Below are 21941 nucleotides of genomic sequence, written 5' to 3'. Positions count from 1 at the left end.
AACTGAAATAGAAGTTAATACATCAGTACTTTGGTATTTCAAGTTATTTTTAATACATCTAAATTAATGTGTAATTTTAATATTGAGGCATTTTCCATAAAATATATAAAAAAAGAAATCATTGTAGATCAATGGTGTTGGTTCTGAAGGGCTACAAATCTACAGAGATCACACACCTCAGTCAACAGTAAATAGCTGAATATAAATTACTGATATAAAACCCTGCTATGCACTGTCCCCCTTGTTTCAAACAAAGTTGCTGAGTTTCTCTTGAGCAAGTGTAAGTCGGTTTGTGCGGTTCTGGATGTCAACACGATGTCTGCTGACATCAGATTCTTCACGCAAAGCCTCGGCCACATTGGCACCGTCCATTAAACACAGCATCTCACTGCACAGCAGCTGAGCAGATTCCTTTAGCATGAAGTATCGGATCAGCATAGGCACCTGGTCAGCCAAGCGCTGCACCACAATCTGTCAAAAGAGGAAGTGGGGAGTGAATCTTTAATAAACAATTTCCAGGTTTTAAGGTAAATATGTTAAATGCATGTCGTAATTATGTTTATATCTTGTTAAAAATGAATCATTTTGCCTGCCATATGGCATAACCTCAAATTGCAGAAGCAAGTACAGTAGTCTAAAAAAAATCTAATAACAGTTGGTACTAAGTAGCAATACAATAAGCATTTGTGAGATGCTTTAATAATTAAAAATATTTATCTTAATCGTTTTAAAACCTAGTTCCAAAATGGTTTAGACATTACAAATGACAAATTTTCAAAAATAACAACAATAAAAATGACAAATTCTTGTCAGTCAGTATCTATAATAATAATTATGAATGACACAGAGTAATGAATGATGCAGATTGACTCTAGGAGCCTGTGGCAGGGACTAAAGACAATAACGGACTATAAAGCACCAACATCCAGTATGACGAACGCGGACGTGAATTTGGCAGACGAGCTGAACAATTTCTATGCTCGCTTCATGGCTACAGCTAAAGACGCTAGCGATGCTAATGCTAGCAGCATTAACGGCTGCAGACAGGAAGACACTGCCAACACCGGAAACGCGTTCATCATCTCCTCCCTCACTCTCAACACTGGAGTTCCCCAGAGTTGTGTTCTGAGCCCCCTGCTGTACTCTTTGTACACCCACGACTGCATGGCCACTACCAACTTCACCGCCATCATCAAGTTTGCTGACGACACTGTCGTGGTGGGCCTGATCACCAACAACAATGAGACGGCCTACATAGAGGAGATTGGAAATCTGGAGAACTGGTGTCAGAGAAACAATCTCCTCCTGAACGTCAGAGGGAACTCCAGAGTGGAGAGAGTGGACAGCTTCCGATACCTTGGTATTCACATCACGCAGGACCTGTCATGGTCCTGTCACATCAACTTCGTGGTGAAAAAAGCCAGACAGCGTCTCTACCACCTCAGACGCTTGAGAGACTTCAGACTGCCCTCTATGGTGCTCAGGAATTTCTACTCCTGCACCATAGAGAGCATCCTGACGGGAAACATCACAATCTGGTTTGGAAACAGCACCATGCAGGACAGACGAGCGCTACAAAGGGTGGTACCATCAGCTGAGCGCATCATCCGCACCGAGCTCCCTGACCTGCACTCAATCTACAGGAAGCGGTGCTGGACCAAAGCCAGGAAGATTGTGAAGGACCTCAGCCATCCCAACAATAGACTGTTCTCTCTGTTGCAGTCTGGGAAGCGATTCCGCTCCCTGAAGGGAAATACAGAGAGAATGTATGGCGTTATATTCCTGCCACTATTCTGAGCGTGTGGTTTGACATTTTGAGAGCAGACAAAGCACTCTATGCGCATGCAATGTCTCCACTGCACGCTCAACAGCTCGATTCTGCCGTCGATTCCGCGTGCAACATTTATTTTCTGTGCGCGCTCAAATCTGCCTGTACACTCGCTCAACTTTGTCCAGCGTTACAAAACTGCCACAAAATTAGCCAATCACAGACTTCCAAACAGTACTTCTGATTGGCTGTTCCTTCTCTATCAGCTGGCAATATGTGCTTTTAAAAGGGTCATTGTCTCAAAGCAAAGTCAAAAGAAAATAATAAGAAATTAAAATTATATTATTATATATAATTATATACAAATGAAAAGAAATTATATAAGGGAAGCAATGTAAATAAATTTGCATTTATTTATAAATATTATAAACAAATATTATAGTATTTATTTTTAGTTAATTAAGTATTAGTATATACCAGTTTCGTTTGTCCATTCTGTGTTTTTATTTACTTATCTAATTATCCATATAGCTCATTGTTAGACTACATCGACTAAAATTCAAATTGGAGAAATCGGTCACTTTACTTATAAACCTTTATTTACAATGCTTCCGTTAAGCGGTAAATAGTAGTGCCACTTGATTGGAGGAGAAATAGCCAATCAGAAGTAGTGTGTGGATGTCTGTGATTGGCTAGTTTTGTGGCAGTTTTGTAACGCTGGACAAAGTTGAGCGAGCGCACAGCCAGGATCAAGCGCACAGAAAAGAAATGTTGCACATGCATGCAGACAGAGTCGAGCACGCACAGAATCGAGAAGTCGCAAGTGCGCAGCGAACACGTTGAGCGAGCAAGGGAGGAACTGCATGCGCAGAATCGAGCTGTTGAGCGCGCAGTGGAGACATTGCACGCACATAGAGTGCTTTGTCTGCTCTCAAAATGTCAAACCCTGCGCTCAGAATTGTGGCAGGAATATAACGCCATAAGAATGAGGAGGAGCTTCTTCCCGCAGGCGATAAGGTCTCTCAACCACACCACCACATAGGACGAATAACATCTTTTTAAACATCTAACATTGACTGGACAATTATGGACACATTCATACACACTTGCACTACATATTTACAGTATACAGTGGAACCTCTAATTATGAGCATGATTCGTTCCGAAAGCGGGCTTGTATTTCAAAACACTCGTAAATCAAAGCACATTTTCCCATATGAAATAATGAAAATTTTATTTATTTGTTCCACAGCCCCCAAAAAATAAATACATAAAAATAATTAACACAAAATAGAAAGCAATAAAACAAATTAACATGGTTATCTTAAAAAAAGTAAAAATAGATCCAGACCAATAAGTGTTTCTATTTATGCGCACTGGCGCTGTGTGTGTTTTTCTCTCTCCTGCGCTGCTGAGTGTGTTTTATGTGTGTGTGAGCGTAATTTGACACCGTGCCGGTTGTGTGTGAGTGAAGCACCCCCTCTCTGTTTTACACACACACACACACACAAACACATTAAATTACGAGAGAGAGAGAGAGAGAGAGAGTGAACCGGCACAGTGTCAAATTACCCGCGCGCACACACATAACACACACACTTTGCAGCGCAAGAGAAAGAAAAACACACACACACTCAAACACTGACACACAGTAAAGGCGAGAGAGAAAGAGAGCGCTTGTGTTTGTGTTTGAACAGGATCTCAAATTATGCGCACACACTCTGCAGCGCTTTCTCTCAAGAGACAGAAAAACACACATTACACACACGTTATACATGATACTCGGAGCTCGTAAACCACGACAATGCTCGTTTTTTAAATCAAAAGTTATTAAAAAATCTTTGCTCGTCTCCCGGAACACTCGTAAACCGCGTTACTCGTAATCCGAGGTTCCACTGTATTTTACTAGTTAAATTTATTTTTTTTCGTATTTCTTTTATTTATTACTTATGTATAAGCTTTTGTTTTTTAAGGTCACTGGCGGTCGTACAAGCATTTTACTGCATTATCGTACTGTGTATGACTGTGTATGTGACAAATAAAATTTGAATTTGAAATTTATTCATGAGTTCATTAACCACTTAACTACTAAAATATACCTCATAATAAGCCTGCAGCATTTCAGGATATTTGTTTCTGTTGTCAAACCCAGCAAAGTTGTCTTCTGAAGCTTTTAGTCCCTCAGCAGAGTTAGTCTCATTCAAAGTCTTGAAGTAGATGCCATCTTGAGTGTAGACCAGTTGCTCCATCTCAAACTGCTCCATGATCCTCTGCTCCACCTTGGCCTCCTGCTTTGACTGAATGTTGTCTATCTTGTTCTGGAATGTGGATTTTAAGTAATGTGATTACTGAGCTTTAATTATTTCAGAAAAAGTTTACACTTTTAGGATACAATTGCTTTAAATCTTAATTTTTTTTAATGATAATATATTTACCGTAGCAACACACAGGAGGTAAGGGTAGTTGAGGAAACAGGTTTTGGACACATCCTGAAACTGTTTCTGAATGGTTTCTAAAACACACCAGTTTAAACAATATAAGGTACAATATCAGAATTACTGCATTAACCAATGCTTTGTATTTCTATAATTTTTAAAAAGGCATTTCACACCATGCTGCATTTTTAATTGAAGAAAACAAAGAGATGCTGGTGAGAGAAACTGCTGTGATATAGTAACCAAACACTTTTGCTTATGCTGTTATTGAAGTCTTTTAATTTTTGGTGGTGGCACGAGAAGCTTTGTTTGCATTTGGCCACATCTTACAATGTTTGCCATTTTCCAACAATAACACTTCCTCGTTATTTTTTCCTGTATAAATTGTACAGTTATGGTAAATGTCTATAAATAAATCTGATTGATCTGATGTCATCTTGCCACACATTGACGTCATCTTGCCACACAAATGTTCAGAAGGACATCACATTAAAGCCACATGGCTAATATTGTGAAGGTCCCCCTTGTGCCACCAGGGGTCAGCATGGACATTCTGACGGTTTCTATTACAGCAGCCACAATTTTTTTATATTAATTATTTTTTTTGTTTGTTTTATTTGTGCTGCAACAGCTCTTATGTTCTAGGTGGCCTGACAGCCTAGACTTTGTTTTCCCACATGCATTATTGAGCATTGTGCACCCTTGTTGGTTTAACTGATGTTCTTCCTTGGACCACTTTAAGTAGGAGCTAACCACTGCATTCTGGAAATACCCCAAAAGTTGGCCACTGACAAAGTCACTCAGATCCCTATTCTTGCCCATCTTTCATGCGTCCAACACAAAGACATGAGAATTGACTATTCACTTGGTGCCTAATGTATCCCACCCCAATGGCGGGTGCCATTGTAATGAGATAATCAGTGTTTTTCACTTCACCTGTCTGGTTTTAATGTTATGACTGATTTGTCTGTTCTGTGGCTGATCTATAACACAGGATTTGTCTCAAGGAACATGGACTTGTACAAGGCTGCATCATACAACATTTACAAAGCGGTGATGGAACTAGAGCAGCGATATGGGAGAAAATTAAGGTCACAGCTACTGCCAGGGACTGAGGACCGTAACATATAATAAAACACCAACAACCGGATTGACAAATGTGGATGTGTCTCTGGCAGATGAGCCAAACACCTTCTACGCTTAACCTTCATTTGGTAAAAGCGACTGTCTCTGGTAATGAACTTGGTTATTTATTTGATTTATTATTATTATGGTGGTGTAGTGGTTAGCACTGTCGCCTTGCATCGCCAGGGTGCGAGCTCGATTCCCTGGCCAGGCTTGATTCCTGTCTCTGTGTGCATGGGGTTTGCATATCCTCCCCGTGCTTGGTGAGTTTCCTCCCACAGTCCAATGATATGCAGGTTAGGCTAATTGGCATTCACAAATTGCCTGTAGTTTGTGTGTGTGGACGATGGATTGGCACCCTGTCCAGTGTGTACTCTGCCTCGTGCCCTAAGCCATGCAAAATTTGCATGTTGTAAAATTGCAAAAAGCTGCAAAGTTCAGTATACTGTATAATAAAACCAAGAATGATGACTGTTTTGGGCAATTAATTGCCAGTCAATTTTTTTGTTGGTGATATTCTCAATGTTTCCTGTACCTTTCAGATAAATGCTGATAAATTAAGTTGTTTTTACTATAGGTCTACTAAACCTATTAGAAAATGAATAAAATTTGTAAAGGTTAAAACCTACCTCTAATGACTCTGAGTGTGTCAGTGGCTGGTGTTGTTAGCAGGTTTACAAGCCTCTGCACCACCATCTCAAACACCTTGTAGTCACTGAAACCAGGGAGCTCTCGTCCTCTGTGCTTCAGATCATATTCTTTCACCACCTCCTGGACCGTGCTGTGGACTGTTTTGTGTTGAAAATTTGACCAAATTTAACTTCCGCATCCGTTGCAGAGTTTCCAAAGGCTTATTCAAACAGCTTGAGGCCAAGCCCAGGTTAAGTTCATTAGAAGTACAGTGAAACCTTGACTTGCGAGCATAATTTGTTCCATAAGCGGGCTTGTATATTAAAACACTCATGTATCAAAGTGAATTTCCCCCAAAAGAAATAATGGACGCTCCAACAATTTCTTCCACAACCCAAAAATATTCATATAAAATAATTAATACAAAATATAAAGTAAAAATTTTTTAAAAATTTACCTTTGAAATGAATTGTTGCTGTAGTGATTGAGACCAGAGAGAGGAGAGGAGGATGGGTGGAAAGAGGCTGCTGAGTACACAACTTTCTCACACACCCGTGTGCACACACACCAGTTTACCAATAGAGAGTCACCAACCAACCAAGCGCTTACACACACACTAGTTTGCAGACAAAGGGGGTTGGGAAAGGCTGCTGCTATGTTGGAAAACTTTTACACATACAGACACACACAAGTTTGAAGTCATCATACACACATACTGTACAAACACAAAATAAAAGGTGCTATACATGCACACACATTGTCACAGTTTTATAGTAAACAGTACATGCGCACATGGATGGTGACTATACGAGTGGCGCGTGCACACGGATGTTGACTATACGAGTGAGGCATGCACACTGAGACATGGTAGCATGGGAGACAATTACCCACAATTCCGCAGCGCGCCAGAGAGAGAATAACTATTTGCTCAGTTGTGATCATGTGACGCTTGGCGTCAAAACTAGGGGAGGAGCATGCGTGCTACATGATACTTGGTACTCATATATCAAGACTTGCACTTTTTTCAAGTCAAAATATTTTTTGCTTATCTTAAGGAACACTTGTAAACAGGGTTACTTGCGATACAAGGTTCCACTGTACTTGTTCCTCTTGTTTATTCAATAATAGATTTTGGGGCTTTAGCTTCTGAATATGTACTGTGTACTCACATGATGCCTTTGTACTGTCAAGATGATCATTCCATTTTTTGAACTCAGAACGAAGCAGTACAAACAAGTTGTTGTTGTTGACCACCTCCCCAGATGCCAAGCGGTTAATCTTATCATTAAACTTTGTCAAGATCTGAAAGAACAAGCAATCATGAACAAGATATAGGGAGAGTAGTATACGGTTCTAGAGTTTATTTTAAGAAATATCACACACATCTATAAAAAATATCTTTTTCTTCTGCGGGTCCAGTGGTGGGCCGGCTTCACACTGACTCAGCTCTTTTCTCAAGCTCCACAGCTGCTTTTTGATCTCTTCTGAGATCAAAGGTAACGATTTCTAAAACAAACACACACACAGAAAAATTCAATGCATATAATTAATCTAGCAAACTTCTGAAATACTCAACATTTCCAGGAAAGATTCGTTACTGTTTTTCTGATATTTTTTTTACACAATGTTGAACTGTTCTCACTTATACTGAAACCTAATCATATGATTTAGTGTAAAAAGCGTAGAAACATACTTTGATGTGATCTACCAGTTCTTGAGTCAGTTTGGTGGCAAGGCACTGAATAGTTGCTCTCTCTTCATTTAACAGGCAACTGGCAGTACAAAAAATTATAGTAAGTTTCCAGTCACCACAACTAAGTCAAATTAATTTGTTGTTCATACCTGAAGAATTCATGACGTCTGAAGAATTCCCTCTCTACTCGAGTGGCCTCAGCCAGAGAGACCTTGTCATCAATTTGCTTTTGTCCTCGGCACTTCACGATGACGTATCCTTTACTTAAAGGGATCACTTGATTTCGTACTATTTCCAAGATGTTTTTCTCGGTTCCCCTGTCGATAAGGTCTGGCTTTGTAAGAATAGCTGTTAGAACAAACAATCCAACAAACAAAATACATTAATATTAAAAATTTAAACCAAAAAAAAAGTTTAAGAATAATGATGCTGCTTTTTTTTGTTAATTAGCTAGTTTTACCCAATGTCCTTTTCCCTTCAGGATCCACTTCCTGTGCCATTTTCAGAGCTTCTGTTGTTGCTATGTCAACATTACACGGCACCACAACTAAATTTATAGTTTGATCCTTCTCTATATATTTACGTATAAGATTTTTGATCTAGACAACAATAAGACAAGCAATATTGCAATTAAATTCAATAAAAAAGATGAAGTGTTTAAAAAAGAGACTATTTACAATTTACACTAACCTGATATCCAATGTCATCTGGTTGACCTTTTACAGGAACTCGGGCAATCCCAGGAAGATCGATCAGTGTAAGGTCACACACATCATGAGCCATGATCTCCAAAGTGATGAGTTCATCACAAATTCCAACACCTTCTCCAGCCAGCTTATTCTGGGCTGTTAGAAAGATTAACATATAAAAAATGTACATATAGTCTCGTTGATGATTTATAAACACAAATTATTTATAATAATGAGCTTCACAGAACTTGCTAGGGTAAAAATGTTTGGCTAATGGACAAGTCTTTGGTAATACACATTAGCACTGGAAAAATATTCTAAATTAGAACCTAGCACCAATATTCTCCGTTTAGAAGCATAAGAAAGGATTTAATGTGTTTGTCTTTATCTGGTTATTGTGGTATTTTCAGGAATTTTACCAACCTGTCTCCACGTAACGCTCAACCAGTGATGGGTCATCAAACTCAATAAACTCTTTTCTGTACGATATTACAGCTTGCCATTTAACACCACATTTAATCTTCCTCAGCTTTAGCTCCAGTGGACACCTCGTAACAATACCTAGAGTTAAAAAAGTATGTTATACCTCAGGTTTTCCTTCTTCTTCTAAAGTCAGTCAGACAAAGAAGTAAGAACACTGGGGCACAGAACTGATAAATGCTATGAAAAGCAAATGAATCAAACTTAACAAATGATAATATATGTAATGTAATTTATTTAAGAGAAATAGCAAAACAACCCACCACTTCCTCGGGGCAATGCTACTCCAGATAGTGCTTCCAACACAGAGCTTTTTCCAGAGCTCTGATCTCCAATTACAACTATAGTTGGCAAAGCTAAATCTTCTTCAATACCAATCAGCCTCAAAGAGTCGATTAGATCAATAAAGGGACGAACCTTCTCATCCAAATGACTGTGAAACACCCCTTCCGTTCGCTTACTGTGAATAAATAAAACACATCAAGTTTACCATTTAAAAATAAATCACACAAGTTCAAGGCTGCTTAATCAAATTTTACTGACCTGCTTTCACCAGCATTAGGAATGTCTTCATAACTGCTTTGCTCACTGTCCATCATCTTGGGGAAAAGAAAAGTTATATATATATATGTATAACTATTGTATCTTTCCTTTAGCGTTTTTTAAAGTACATTTTATTTAACATTTCATAAAAATAAAGGTATTTTACTTACCCAAGTGTGTACAGCAACCTGATTACCCAAAGGATGGAAATAAACTGAAAGTGATCCGAGTGGTTCTCTATATATGCAGACACACGCACCCAGATGTGAATAAACTGAAAGTGATTTAAGTGACATTAGACACACATGCACACCCACTCACTAAATTGGATGGGGATGGAGACCTTCCATAAAAACACCCACATTGGTGCAATAAGTTTAAAACGCAAAAGTAAGTAACAGCTAAATGAATTTTCCCATATGTCCTGTTAAGACTTTTCAGGTAGTGATTATACCTCCTTAAATATCTTGTTTATCTCCCATACCCTAGGGGCAGAACAAGGTTTTAAGATAAATTTTAGAAAAAAACATAAGTAACTGAGTACAACAGTACGATCCACTGTCTTACAGTAAGAACTGTATCTGTTTCATAATTGATCAACAACTAAAATAACCTTTCATTATAATTTATACTTTTTATACCTTAACAGATTGGAAAATATTCAGTGTAACCTCAGATTGCGAGTAACCCGATTTGCGAGTGTCCCGCAAGACGAGCATCATGTAGAATAATTTGGCACGCATGCGCTTCTTGTTATGACACTGAGCGTCACATAATCACAACTGAGCCCTTCATTCTTCTCTATCTCACGCTGTGGATATGTGGGTAATCGTCTCCCAAGTTCGATCTCAATGCACGTGCGAGTCTTTTTTTACATAATACATTCAATCAATCTTCTTAGCATACTGTATGTTATACTGTATATATAGACACACACACACACACACACCTCCTACTTTTGCCCTTACACACACACGTTCTCTCTCTCTCTCTGCTCTACACAGAAACACTGCTTCGTCGCGATTCTTTTCAAAGGTAAAGTGCAGGTTAATTTGTTTTATTTTTACTTTACAGAAGTGATTCCATTAGTGTGTCGCTCACTCGAGTGTCATTAGAGAGATTTCTTGTTTATTTTTTCGATAAAACAGTGTTTCCAGTGTGTGTGCGCGTGTGTGAGAAAAGTGGAGGAAGAGTAACTGTGGAGGACGAGAAGGGGAAGAGGGGGGCTTACTTTCGATTCACACACACACACACACATACACAGCTACTGCCCGCACAAACGAAAACACTTATTTGTCTGGATTTATTATTATTTTTTTTTTTTAAAGGTAAAGTGCAGGTTAATTTTTTTTATTTTTTATTTAATATTTTGTGTTAATTATTTTTATGCATTTATTCTTTTGGGCTGTGGAATGAATAATTTAAGTTTCCATTATTTCTTATGGGAAAATATGGGAGTGTTTTAGAATACAAGTCCGTTTCCAAAACTAATTATGCTCGTAACCCAAGGTTCCACTGTACACACACACACACACAGAGCACTACTTACCAACCTAACTAAAGAAAATAAGAGATGAGATTTTATCAAGGCCATTCATGAAGCATATTCCAGGGTGGAGGAAGCCTTTATATTTGCTTTCATCCTGAAGCATCCTAACCCTATCACATGGTCTCTGAGGCAGGGGTGGGGTTTCTATTATCAGAAAGATACATGCAAAAAGCTTAAACCATGAAACTACAGCACTTGAGGAATGGTGTCACTGGAGGGGGTGGAACACTACATTGATCACAAGAACCTCAAGTACATTAAATCAACCAAACGAAAAAAACAGCAGACAAGTAAGATGGGCACTATTATTTACAAGATTTAATTTAATTCTGTTATATCACCCAGAATCCCAAAACACTAAAGCCATTGCTTAATCTCATGTACATGAAACTCCACCCTAGGAGAACAAGATGGACTACATCATACCCAGACACCAAATCATGGGAGAAATACTTGGGGAAGTAGACAGAAAACTTTTCAGCTATCCAGAAACAATGTCCTGCAGGAATAAAGTTTGTTCCCCCATATGCGTAACAAACTGATTACCTAGCCTCATTCATCATAGGCCACTGGACATGCCTGAAATTGTTAATCTGTTATCGCTCCTTGCTCACTCCGTGGGCTCCCAACGCGAGCGAGGCTATGTTAAGTGTTCCAGAGACTTTTAAATGAAGACCGGAATGCCACCCTTTGATCTACAGGAGAGGACAGCGTGTAAACAAATTGCTCGAGCTCCCACAGCACCTTCACTTCCGAGTAGAGCCCGCCTTCGTTCCAAAAATTCTAGATTTTTGCCAGATTTCGACAGCCAGTCTTTTCCTTCCCCTTTTTTTCTACCCCATTTTTCCAAATAAAATTTACCCTTTTTCCCGTAAGACCTCGCCTCGTGTGTCTGTGGTGCCACCCATGCATAAAGGGTTGTACCAGTTACACTGGTGAAGAATGCGGCTATGGGGCAGTGCCAGCATTGACCGTGAGCTCGTAGCTAAGGGAGGGGCAGTGTCACAGTGTGCGCCTGTGATGGGTGTGCGCCCAAATCTAATATTGCTCCTTGTTCATGCCGAAGCCCACTAGCTAGATGGCCCTCCCCTTTTAGGCACAGCTGGTGATCTATTTCCGTTAATGATCCCAGCAAGCAAGCGGGACAATGGAACAAGCCATAGTGACTTCAAAGAGGTGAGTACGCCTTTGATTTCCGTGATGAGGTCAGCTGTGAGCTCAGTGCCGGAGCTCCCAGAGCTTTTTAACTTTCACAAGAAGCCGGATTATCGTGATCCTACCACCAAGGAAGAAAAGGCTGCAAGGAGGTACACATTACAGCCGCTGTTTTCAGCTGGGGAAAGCCGCCCAGCTGCCGGACGTCAGACTCCTGTCTAAGACGGCGCCCACAGAGAGAGCTGGGAGGGGCAGATCCGGCCATCCCCCGAGAGGAGAGTCTGCGCAAGTGGACTGAGGCAGGAGCTGCTGTCCACGTGGGCCCATGCTGCCACTCTGTCGCTGCCCACCGCATGTCAGCAGAGCACTGCTCACCAGACCTGCATGTGCACAATCATTCCTTCCCTTTCTTTCGCTGGCATTCTTCCTCCTTTAACCCTTTCCTTCCCCAGTTATTTCTTAATAAATTACCCTTTTTCCTGTAAGACCTCGTCTCGTGTCTGTGCTTTATGGTGCCAAGATACCTCATTCCATCGAGCAGGCAGACTTTTACCTCTACCCATACCCCAGAGACCATGGTCACACTTATGCATAGACATTATCACAGACCTGCTTCCCTCCCAGGGGCATACCATTGTCATGGTAATAACAGATTTTAGTCACATAATAACATTCAATAAAAAAGATTTCCTTTTTTATTTTCAAGTAAATTTATTAGATATATGCATATTGACCATACAAACAAGCGAAAAAATTTGACAAGTTTACCCTAGCATCTGTTTGGTCTGCTACAGTAAGTTGTAACATTATATACAATATAATGCATCCATCCACCGAGAAACCTCTGTAGTCCAACAAGGGATCATGTGGCCAATGGTGACCACTGAAGGCCAATGGTAACCATTGTATTTTCGTGGTAGGCCCTTCAGTCAACCCTCACATGCATATTCACAAACTACGAACAATTTGGAAAGACCAATTAGGCTAATCTGTATGTTTTTGGACTGTGGGAAAAAACTAAAGAACTCAGAGGAAACCCACCAAGCACAGGGAGAACATGCAAACTGCATGCACACAGATCCAATTTGGCAATCGAACACAGGAGGTGCAAGGCAACAGCCACTGTGGCACCATACAGTATAAAAGAAATAGATAATTTATCACTAGAAGCGCCACGCCAGTGTCACCTCCTTTTAAAGCAATTCACTGGTCATATGACTGCCTATTGTTTTGAATGGGAAGCTGTCGCTGACACACAACGATCGCTTGATGGCGCTTTTACCCAAAGCAAATAGTTTAGCTACAAGATCAACTTGCACTTGGGCAATGCGCCATTCATTCCCACGTTGATAATCAGCAATATTTTTTTTTCATATTCAATTGAGAAAACCTACTACAGAGTCTCTAAGGGGACAAAGGAAGAGAGAAAAAAGAGAACATCATGTTTTGCATTATAACTCAAATCTTTTGTGATATAACCCAAATCTTTTGTGTTATAACCCCAAACTTTTGTGATATAACCCAAATCTTTTGCGCAATAACCCAAAACTTTTGCTTTTTGGGTTATAACACAAAAGTTTGGGGTTATAACGCAAAACATGACTCGTTTCTGACGTTTTTTTCTCCTCCTTTGTCCATCTAGGGGCTTCGTACTATAACAAAAAACGAAAGCTCTACTTAATTTTATAACGTTTTGAGAAAATTCATTAGTTCGTTCATTCTATTTGAAGCTTCTGAACTTTTCGGATGTTTTTTTAGTGTGACAGTGCTTTAGATGGAGCAGGAGCAGTAGTTCTGAACTCGCTTTACAATCGCTAAAACAATGTAATGACCCCTCCTGAGGATATAAAGCTTTATAATTGGGTTTTAATTAATTTGATCTACCACAGCAGATAATAAACTATGCTAAGTCATAACCGAAGCAAACACAACGATTATGCCTTGTTTAGTACAGCGTTGCTAGGCAACGGACCACGCGCCTAATTGGTGGGAGCGTGGTGCACTGGCCGCAGTGTATTATAAACCTGCGGAATGTTTCACTGTTTATGCGCACATAAGAATCATGTAAGAAAAGCGAGGGAAATGTGGAAGTAATGTGTGGCCACTCAATAAAAACTAAACCAAAGATTTCGATAACTACACTGGGTGTAACATCTGTATAGTGACACTAAACAGCTGAACAACTTTACTTTTCTATTTACCTCTGAGGAAAAAAGCTGTATTTTGTTTGTCTGTTTATATTTTGAATTTTTATAACAGTACAAGAAGATAACAGTTTGGGGCCAGTTTCTTGATAACGCACACTCTTTGCGCGCTACAAAGACTCTTAAGATATATCTTACGTAAAGTGATAATTTACGTAAGATATATTCCTCGAACTGTCTCTTAGGAGTCTTCTTAAGTCATCGCCTCTTACGTCCGACGTTACAAGGTGCTGTCTACAGTGAAGGACCTGGTGAAAGCAGGTGCTGTCTACAGTAACCTGAATTAGCTAACATTGGTTGCTCAGGAATCGATTTTTGACTCCTTTTGCATAACAGCGTTAAGAAAGACGGCACTTTCTATGCGAATTAAACATTGCAATAAATGAAATCACCAACTATCTCTAATATTTTCATGTAACCTGTGGTGGCGGTAAAACGAACCAGGTATACAATTATAGTTGATTGACAAACAGCTAACAACACTCTTCGCCAGCTTCAGAAACAATATGAAGCATGCCAGTGGTTGGGGTTGTATAGCGCACTTGTGGAATGAATACGATGAGATGCCAGAGTAGAGGTTTAATACCCCTATCTCATCTACGCAGTTTCGCGCAGGGGCCGTAAGTATGATTCATCATGATTCAGCACGAGTTTTTGTCATGTTTAATTAAAATTTTTATTTTTTCTTACGGAAAGATGGAAATGTAATCACAGCGCAAAAACCCGTGGTAAATAATGATGAACCCTACTTACGGCCACCGCGTGAAACCGTGTAGGTGAGATAGGGGTATAAAACCGCATCTCACAGCGAGTCAAACTGCATAGATGAGATAGGTGTACTAAGCATTACAACCACGCAGAAAAATAAATGGATGCAGGGTTTGAAACTCCCAAGTTTATTTTCTTATTTAACTAAATCAAATTTCCTCATAAAATAAAACATGTCAAAAGAAAAGTCCATCCAGTCATGAATGATGGCTAATGATCAATGAAGTGACATGATACCAAGGTTGGTATCAAATTTTGGGTGGCCGCTGATGTTGAAACAAAATACATGTTGAACGCAATTTTCTATCTACGGAAAGACAACAGTAGGGCTGCTGGTCAGCAGTTATCAGACACTGTTGTAATGCGTATTGTGGAGCCTTTCCTGGGGAAAGAAAGATATATAACGCTCACGATTTACCAGGCAAAACTAAAGAAAAATGTATGTGTTCTGAACACAATGCATCAGGCAGTTTCAACTGATAATGGCGTAAAGAAACTGCCTGAAACAATTTCCTACTACAACAGCACTAAAGTTGGCATTGATGTTATGGATCGAATGACGCGGCTGTATTTAGTAAAGGGAGGCACCCGGCGCAGGCCCATGGCTGTGTTTTACAACCTCTTCTGAGGTGGTCAGACCAGATGATTCATGGCACGGTTCTTAGGAGGGGGTTTTGATCACACCTAGGCTTTTGTTCTAGGCTGTCGGTCAAATATCTCTCCACTTGAAATGGAAGCACAAAAAATGCGAGGCGAAGGGGCAACATGCAAGGGATTTCAGCACCTCGACGCACAGTATACTGACCTGTTTATAAAGTAGACACTGTTTTTTTTTCATTTTGTAATCTTTCTCGTGTTTACCTTGTACTGTACAATGTATATTCCTTTTTTTTAATCAATTACTGAAAAGAAACTACATATGCAGTTGATTTACCAGAAAGGACTTTTCTGTTTTTTGTGTGATAAACTAAACTTCAGGGTCAAGTAATAGCTATTTGAAAAGTTTGTGTGTATATATATATATATATATACATTTTCTGTTACAGGTATAGAATTAGTTTTAGCCAAATCATTAAAACTAACAATGGACTCTCTTGAGAGGGGGTTGGAAGGTGTTACTCATTTATTTATTCTCTACAAGGGCACTAACTGCACAGACCAAACTGTTATCTTCTTGTACTGTTATGAAAATTCTAAATATAAACAAACAAAATACAGCAAAATAAATGGAAAAGTGAAGTTGTTCAGCTGTTTGAAGCTACCTGAAGGAGATAAAAAATCTGGAGAACTGGTGCCAGAGGAACAACCTCCTTCTAAACATCGTAAGACAAAGGAGTTGATAGTGGACTTCAGCACTAAGCAGAAGAGGAACTACCAGACCCCGGTCATCAACGAGAGCGCAGTGGAGAGAGTGGACAGCTTCAAATACCTTGGTGTTCACGCAGGACCTGTCATGGTCCTGTCACATTAACACCGTGGTGAAAAAGGCCCAACAAAGTCTCTACCACCTCAGATGCTTGAGAGACTTCAGACTGCCCTCTAAGGTGCTCAGGAACTTTTACCCCTGTACCATAGAGAGCAACCTGTTGGGAAACATCTCAACCTGGTTTGGGAAACAGGACCATGCAGGACAGACGAGCTCTACAGAGGGTGGTGCGATCAGCTGAGCGCACCATCCGCATCAAGTTCCCTGACCTGCACTCGATCTACAGCAAGCGGTGCTGGACCAAGGCCAGGAAGATTGTGAAGGACCTCAGCCACCCCAGCAATGTACTGTTCTCTCTGTTGAGCAATAGACTGTTCTCTCTGTTGAGGTCAAGAAAGCAATTCCGCTCTCTGAAGACTAACACAGAGAGACAGAGGAGGAGCTTCTTCCCGTCTCTTTATCAGTACAACACACAGTACTGATCCATTTTGCACATCCACACATGTGGTTTTTGCACTCATTCTGAACATTCTGGACATTCATTTACACTAGTGGCCACTGCACAACTGCACTATTGTGGTTATTAGTTAAATCAAGTCACTTTAAATAATTACTCTCGAGTATATTTGGCCACCCCCTGGATGTTCTGTTACCCTGATGCACAAGACACTTTAAATATGTGGATTGTACAGCCCCTGGACATTTCCATTTTTATTTCCTTTTATATACAACTTCCACACAAAAATCCCCCGCCCCCCCCCCCCCCCCCCAAAAAAAAAATCCAAAATTTCTACTTTGTACAGCTGTTTTTCTTATTGTTCTATATTTTTTCATATATTTTCTTATATTGTGTTTTTTGTACTGTACAGTTATTTTATTTTAATTTAATATTCAATTTTATTCTTTCTTAGTTAAAGTTACCTTTTGTTTTTATTACCTTTTTTATTTCCTATTCATAGTCTTTTATTTTAAGGTTACAAGCAGTTGTCTAAGCATTTCACTGCAAATCGTACTATGTATGACTGTGTATGTGACAAATTAAATTAAATTTGATTTGAATTTAAATTTACTCCTACAGTTCAATAGGTTATAGATCTGTCTTTAGCAGCAATAATTTATCATTTCCTGTATGACTTTATTATTCTCTCATATAATTTTTAAGGAGGTTTGGCACATTCCTCTTTAATACATCATTTCAGTTCTGTGAGGTAATGAGTTTTTTTCCAGACCAGCAAAAATTGATGATTAGCACTACCTGGCGGCAACTTACCGTCTTAAATCCTGTGAAAGCAGCATGTTTTTTTTTTTAATGAATAAAAGGAGCACTTTTTGTTAAAGGAATAATTGCACAGTGAAAAAAAAGTTATATGCTAATGTTTATCTGTGTTATTTGCCTAACAAATACTTCCATTGCAGGTGGGACAAACAGAAAGATTACTTGTGGTTGTTGTGCCACAGTATATGTACTTTACCCATTAAATATAACAGTAAAATGTGAGATTACATAACAGCACTAACGGATTCTTTGCTACACAAATAACACAAAAATAGGTAAGGCATGTTGGAGCTCTAAGGCAAACCTAGATACCTAGATGTAGTGACCAGGTTATCACATCTTATATTATAAGAATATAGTATTCAGTATTAGCAAATATATTTGTTTTATCAGTTCAGAATATTACATTTAAAAAGTAAGCCAAAACAAAATATTAAGCATTTACTGCATAAACATAATTAATTAAAGTCACAAGCATAATTAATTAATATGTACAAGCATAATGAGCTCAGTGGTAATCTCATGTCTCTTTATAGATAGAATTTTTAAAATATTTTCTGCAAGCACCCATGGTTAACTTGGCATAGCAATGAATTTCCAATAATTAAATTAAATATCAATAGCATACATAAAATAAAATGTACTTATGGACTATTTGGTTATTTCATACAGTAGATAGTCAACCAGAATGCCTTATACCGCCTTGGCAAAACAACAGCGGCCAAAACAAATCAGTAGCATTCCGAAGTCATTCGTGAAATGACCGCCGGGTGGCGGCAATTAGGTAGAGCTTAAGTCGTAAAAAGTCATAATATGTTGTATCAAAATAATTACTACACTGATGGTAATGTACCTTATACAACAAACATGAAAAACCAGTCCCAGAGCTATTGACATTAACTGTACAAGAATAATGAGTAAAAAAAAAATGAAAAACATTGGTTAAATGTTGTTTAGACAGACAATTAAGTGTACTAGCTGACAATTTTATTTGTAAATGAACTGTTGTTTAGCCTATCTCTGTTTGTGTTTGTTTATTGTTATTATTTAAAAAATTGTAACATTTAAAGACATCAAACTTTAAATATAGAAAAATAGAATAAATCAAAATATTCTAATAGAAAATTAGAATAAATCAAAAATAATGTCTTACAAAAGAGACTTATCCACCCCAGAGTATATAAATAAAATGCACTCCAAAATATAAATAAATTAATATCATATACTGTATGCAGTTTAATGCAGTGAAGAGTGTTCAAAACTCCACATTAGGGAGACAAAACAACCCCTTTATACAAGGATGTATCAACACAGAAGGAGCAACAGCTCAGGTCCGGAATCAGTGGTATACCTTAACCTGAAGGACAAAGGACACATATTTCAGGATGAAAATCTATGGATTTTGTCTTGGGACGAGGATTAGTGTTAACCCTCTGAGGTTTTAGGCCTTTCCATAGAACTGCGGTGCTTCAGACCTCTTCTTAAATTTGTGTAAATTTTGAATCTTTATCAAATATCACTTATTTACATGGGCTTTCATAATGTGGCTGATGTAAATATGTTAAATTCATGTGCAACTTATGTCAAAGTACACATGAAAATACAATTTTCAAACTCGAGCAGAAAAACTGTGAAAATGGAGAATAAATAAACCTCACAGGTTGTTTTAAACACAGAACTAAGCTGATGAAAGTCTTGTGTGTCCATAGCAAAACAACTAAATTATAACACTCAGAAAGACCTTTTATTTGGGGTAAAGTGACTGATGTGCCTAACTTTCTTTCAGCAGAGCTTCTGGTTCACTAAATAATCCCTGGCTTTTCATAAATATGTAAGACCTATTTTATTGACAGGTGGCTCAGGTTTTCCCCAGGACTCCTATTGATGTGTCACATCGGTGCACACCCCACGTATGCACTGTGAATACTTTCCGGATGCACTGTATATTGGTTGAAGTGAAGCTTAAAATGGGTTTGGCAGCGGTGGTGTTCTTGTTAATGCGCTTGGTGCTTGGACGCTTGCTGCTCTGTGTCGAGAAGGAGTGAGTGTGAAGAGATCTGTGCTGGAATGCAAGGAGCCGGCACGGGACCTCTGTATACAGCGTGAGCCTGGCAGGAATGCAGAAGCACAGAATGCAAGCCTTGCGAGAAAATTGGGCTTTGAAAGGTTGTTAGTGCATGGCTTAAATTGGGAAGAGAAGTGATTACTGGTGAGGTGTCCAGAATGAAGAACGGAGGAAAGGAGTGGGGTGGATCATGGATGCGGAGTGCACAGGAGATCATGTCGGGGCTGGAGCTTGGCGGGTCGTGACAGTTCTATTGTGAAAGAACAGTGTCTGTGTCTTTTTTAAACTCTTGTGACATCTCCCCCACATAATAGAATGGATCAGCTATTTTTCAATAAAGTATCTTAATTTATTCAAGAAAGTAAGTAAACTTCTATAGAAATAGATACAGCAAAATGAAATCAGATGACAAAATATTTATAAAGGATGCATGCAAAAACTGCTATAATTAACATATAAACTGAATGTACTCACAATTTGTGGCTATGCACCTTCAGCCTCAGCGCCTCTTTCAGTTATTACATTTTTATAGGATGAGCTTTCCAAGTCTCCTCCTCCTGCAGCACTCTCTCTCTCTAACTCTTCTAACACAGTAAACAACTGCAGCCCCACCTACTGGAAGTTTACCAAGGGATTACGTAGCGTTTTGAGGAAATGGAAACTGAAAGTAAATCCAAATTAAAGGTAATAATCCACAAAAAGTAAGCAAGAATGTGATCAAAACAGTCATACAAAAAAGACAAAATAGCACAGGCTGGGCAAAATCCAAAATGACAACAAAACCAGTGGAAAACAAAAGCAATATGAAGACAAACGGCTTGTCAAAGTGGTTAAGAATATAAGTATTTATTTAGCAAAAACCATGGTGTGAGTGGTTCAAAAAGACTGTGATTGGGAAGAGGTGTGTGTGTGTGTGTGTGATTAGAACTGTGGAGAATTAGATATTGCCAGAGAATAGCAGTTTTAAGTGGCAATGTTTGTTGGTGACTGTGTGTCTTGCGTTCATTAAAATGAGATGTGCTGTACATAATCAATCATCATGCCTATATCATTAGCATTATCAGCCTACATACAATATGTCACAACACACATTATTCATATGGGTACACTTTCATTTTCTCCCGCGGAAACATTTTTTAAATGATCTGAATGTTTAAAATATATATAAAGAGGAGATACAGGGGACATTGGCATGCTGATCTTGCAGTGAGGGTAGGATATTTGGTAAAGAAAAGCACAGCACAAGTGTGATAAAAATGTATGTCACAGAACAAAATCCGTCCTTTACCTTGTAAAAAATTTTTAGTGTTTAAACTTGCAACTAGTAAATATCTTACATATGAGAGAAATATTTGTTCTATTGTGAAAGAACATTTTGTACTTTTTTTACTCTTCCCCACATAATAGATGGCTCAGCTATTTTTTAATGAAGTATCTTAATTTACCCAAGAATGTGGTAAACTGCTATAGGAATAGAAACACTAAATGAAATAAGATAACAAAATATTTATAAAGCATGCATGCAAAAACTGATATAATTAATCTATAAAATAGATGTACTTACAATTTGTTGCTGTGCACCTTCAGCATCAGTACCTCTTCCAGTTATCCCATTTTTATAGGATGAGCTTTCCAAGTCTCCTCCTACTGCACCACTCTTTTATCCACTCTTCTAACACAGAAAACAACTGCAGCCACACCTACTGAAAGTTTGCCAAAGATTACATAGCCTTTTAAGGAAATGGAAACTGAAAGTAAATCCAAATGAATCAAATAAAAAGCAATTAGAGTACAAATTATGTCTAAAAGACCATGATTGATTAATCTAGATTACAGATTGTTAATGTGTGACATCTATCCAAAACAAACAAACAAACAAACAAACAAACAAACAAACAAACAAACAAACAGTATGCATGCCAGAAAAGAGGCTGATCTACTTAAAGTAATAATCCACAAAAAGTAAGAAAGCATGTGATCACAACAGGCATAAAAAGAGACAAAGTAGCACAGGTTGGGCAAACAGCAACATCAAAAATAAGAGGAAAAAAACAGGGGAAAGCAATAGCAATATGAAGGCAAAAGGCTTGTTAAAGTGACTAAGAATATGAGCATTTATTTGACAAAATCCATGG

At 38.7% G+C, this 21941-nt stretch overlaps 1 protein-coding gene across 3 annotated transcripts; it reads right to left on the bottom strand.

The window, feature by feature from the left end:
• Positions 1-136: 136 nt before the first annotated feature.
• Positions 137-21447, bottom strand: LOC128506556 (interferon-induced GTP-binding protein Mx3-like). Of its 3 annotated transcripts, XM_053477066.1 has the most exons (15): positions 21371-21447; positions 20281-20467; positions 9364-9600; positions 9084-9280; positions 8764-8901; positions 8342-8496; positions 8112-8250; positions 7801-7999; positions 7652-7730; positions 7342-7464; positions 7128-7260; positions 5958-6116; positions 4204-4280; positions 3868-4086; positions 137-471 (listed from the first exon to the last, which is right to left on the bottom strand). In XM_053477066.1, exons 3-15 carry the CDS (start codon positions 9417-9419, stop codon positions 247-249), a joined length of 1899 nt encoding a protein of 632 aa, XP_053333041.1. In that variant the 5' UTR covers positions 9420-9600; positions 20281-20467; positions 21371-21447; the 3' UTR covers positions 137-246. The 3 variants fall into 3 exon arrangements, with proteins under 3 accessions (XP_053333041.1, XP_053333042.1, XP_053333040.1); XM_053477067.1 differs by lacking the exon at positions 21371-21447 and having other exon boundaries at positions 20281-21274; XM_053477065.1 differs by lacking the exons at positions 20281-20467; positions 21371-21447 and having other exon boundaries at positions 9364-9419; positions 9534-10062.
• Between the last annotated feature and the right edge of the window lie 494 nt (positions 21448-21941).

The sequence above is a fragment of the Clarias gariepinus genome, chromosome 18, assembly GCF_024256425.1.
Source record: "Clarias gariepinus isolate MV-2021 ecotype Netherlands chromosome 18, CGAR_prim_01v2, whole genome shotgun sequence".
In the NCBI taxonomy this organism is placed as follows: domain Eukaryota; kingdom Metazoa; phylum Chordata; class Actinopteri; order Siluriformes; family Clariidae; genus Clarias; species Clarias gariepinus.
The sequence above is the reverse complement of the archived record's forward strand: the minus strand, read 5'-3'. Positions and strand labels throughout refer to the sequence as shown.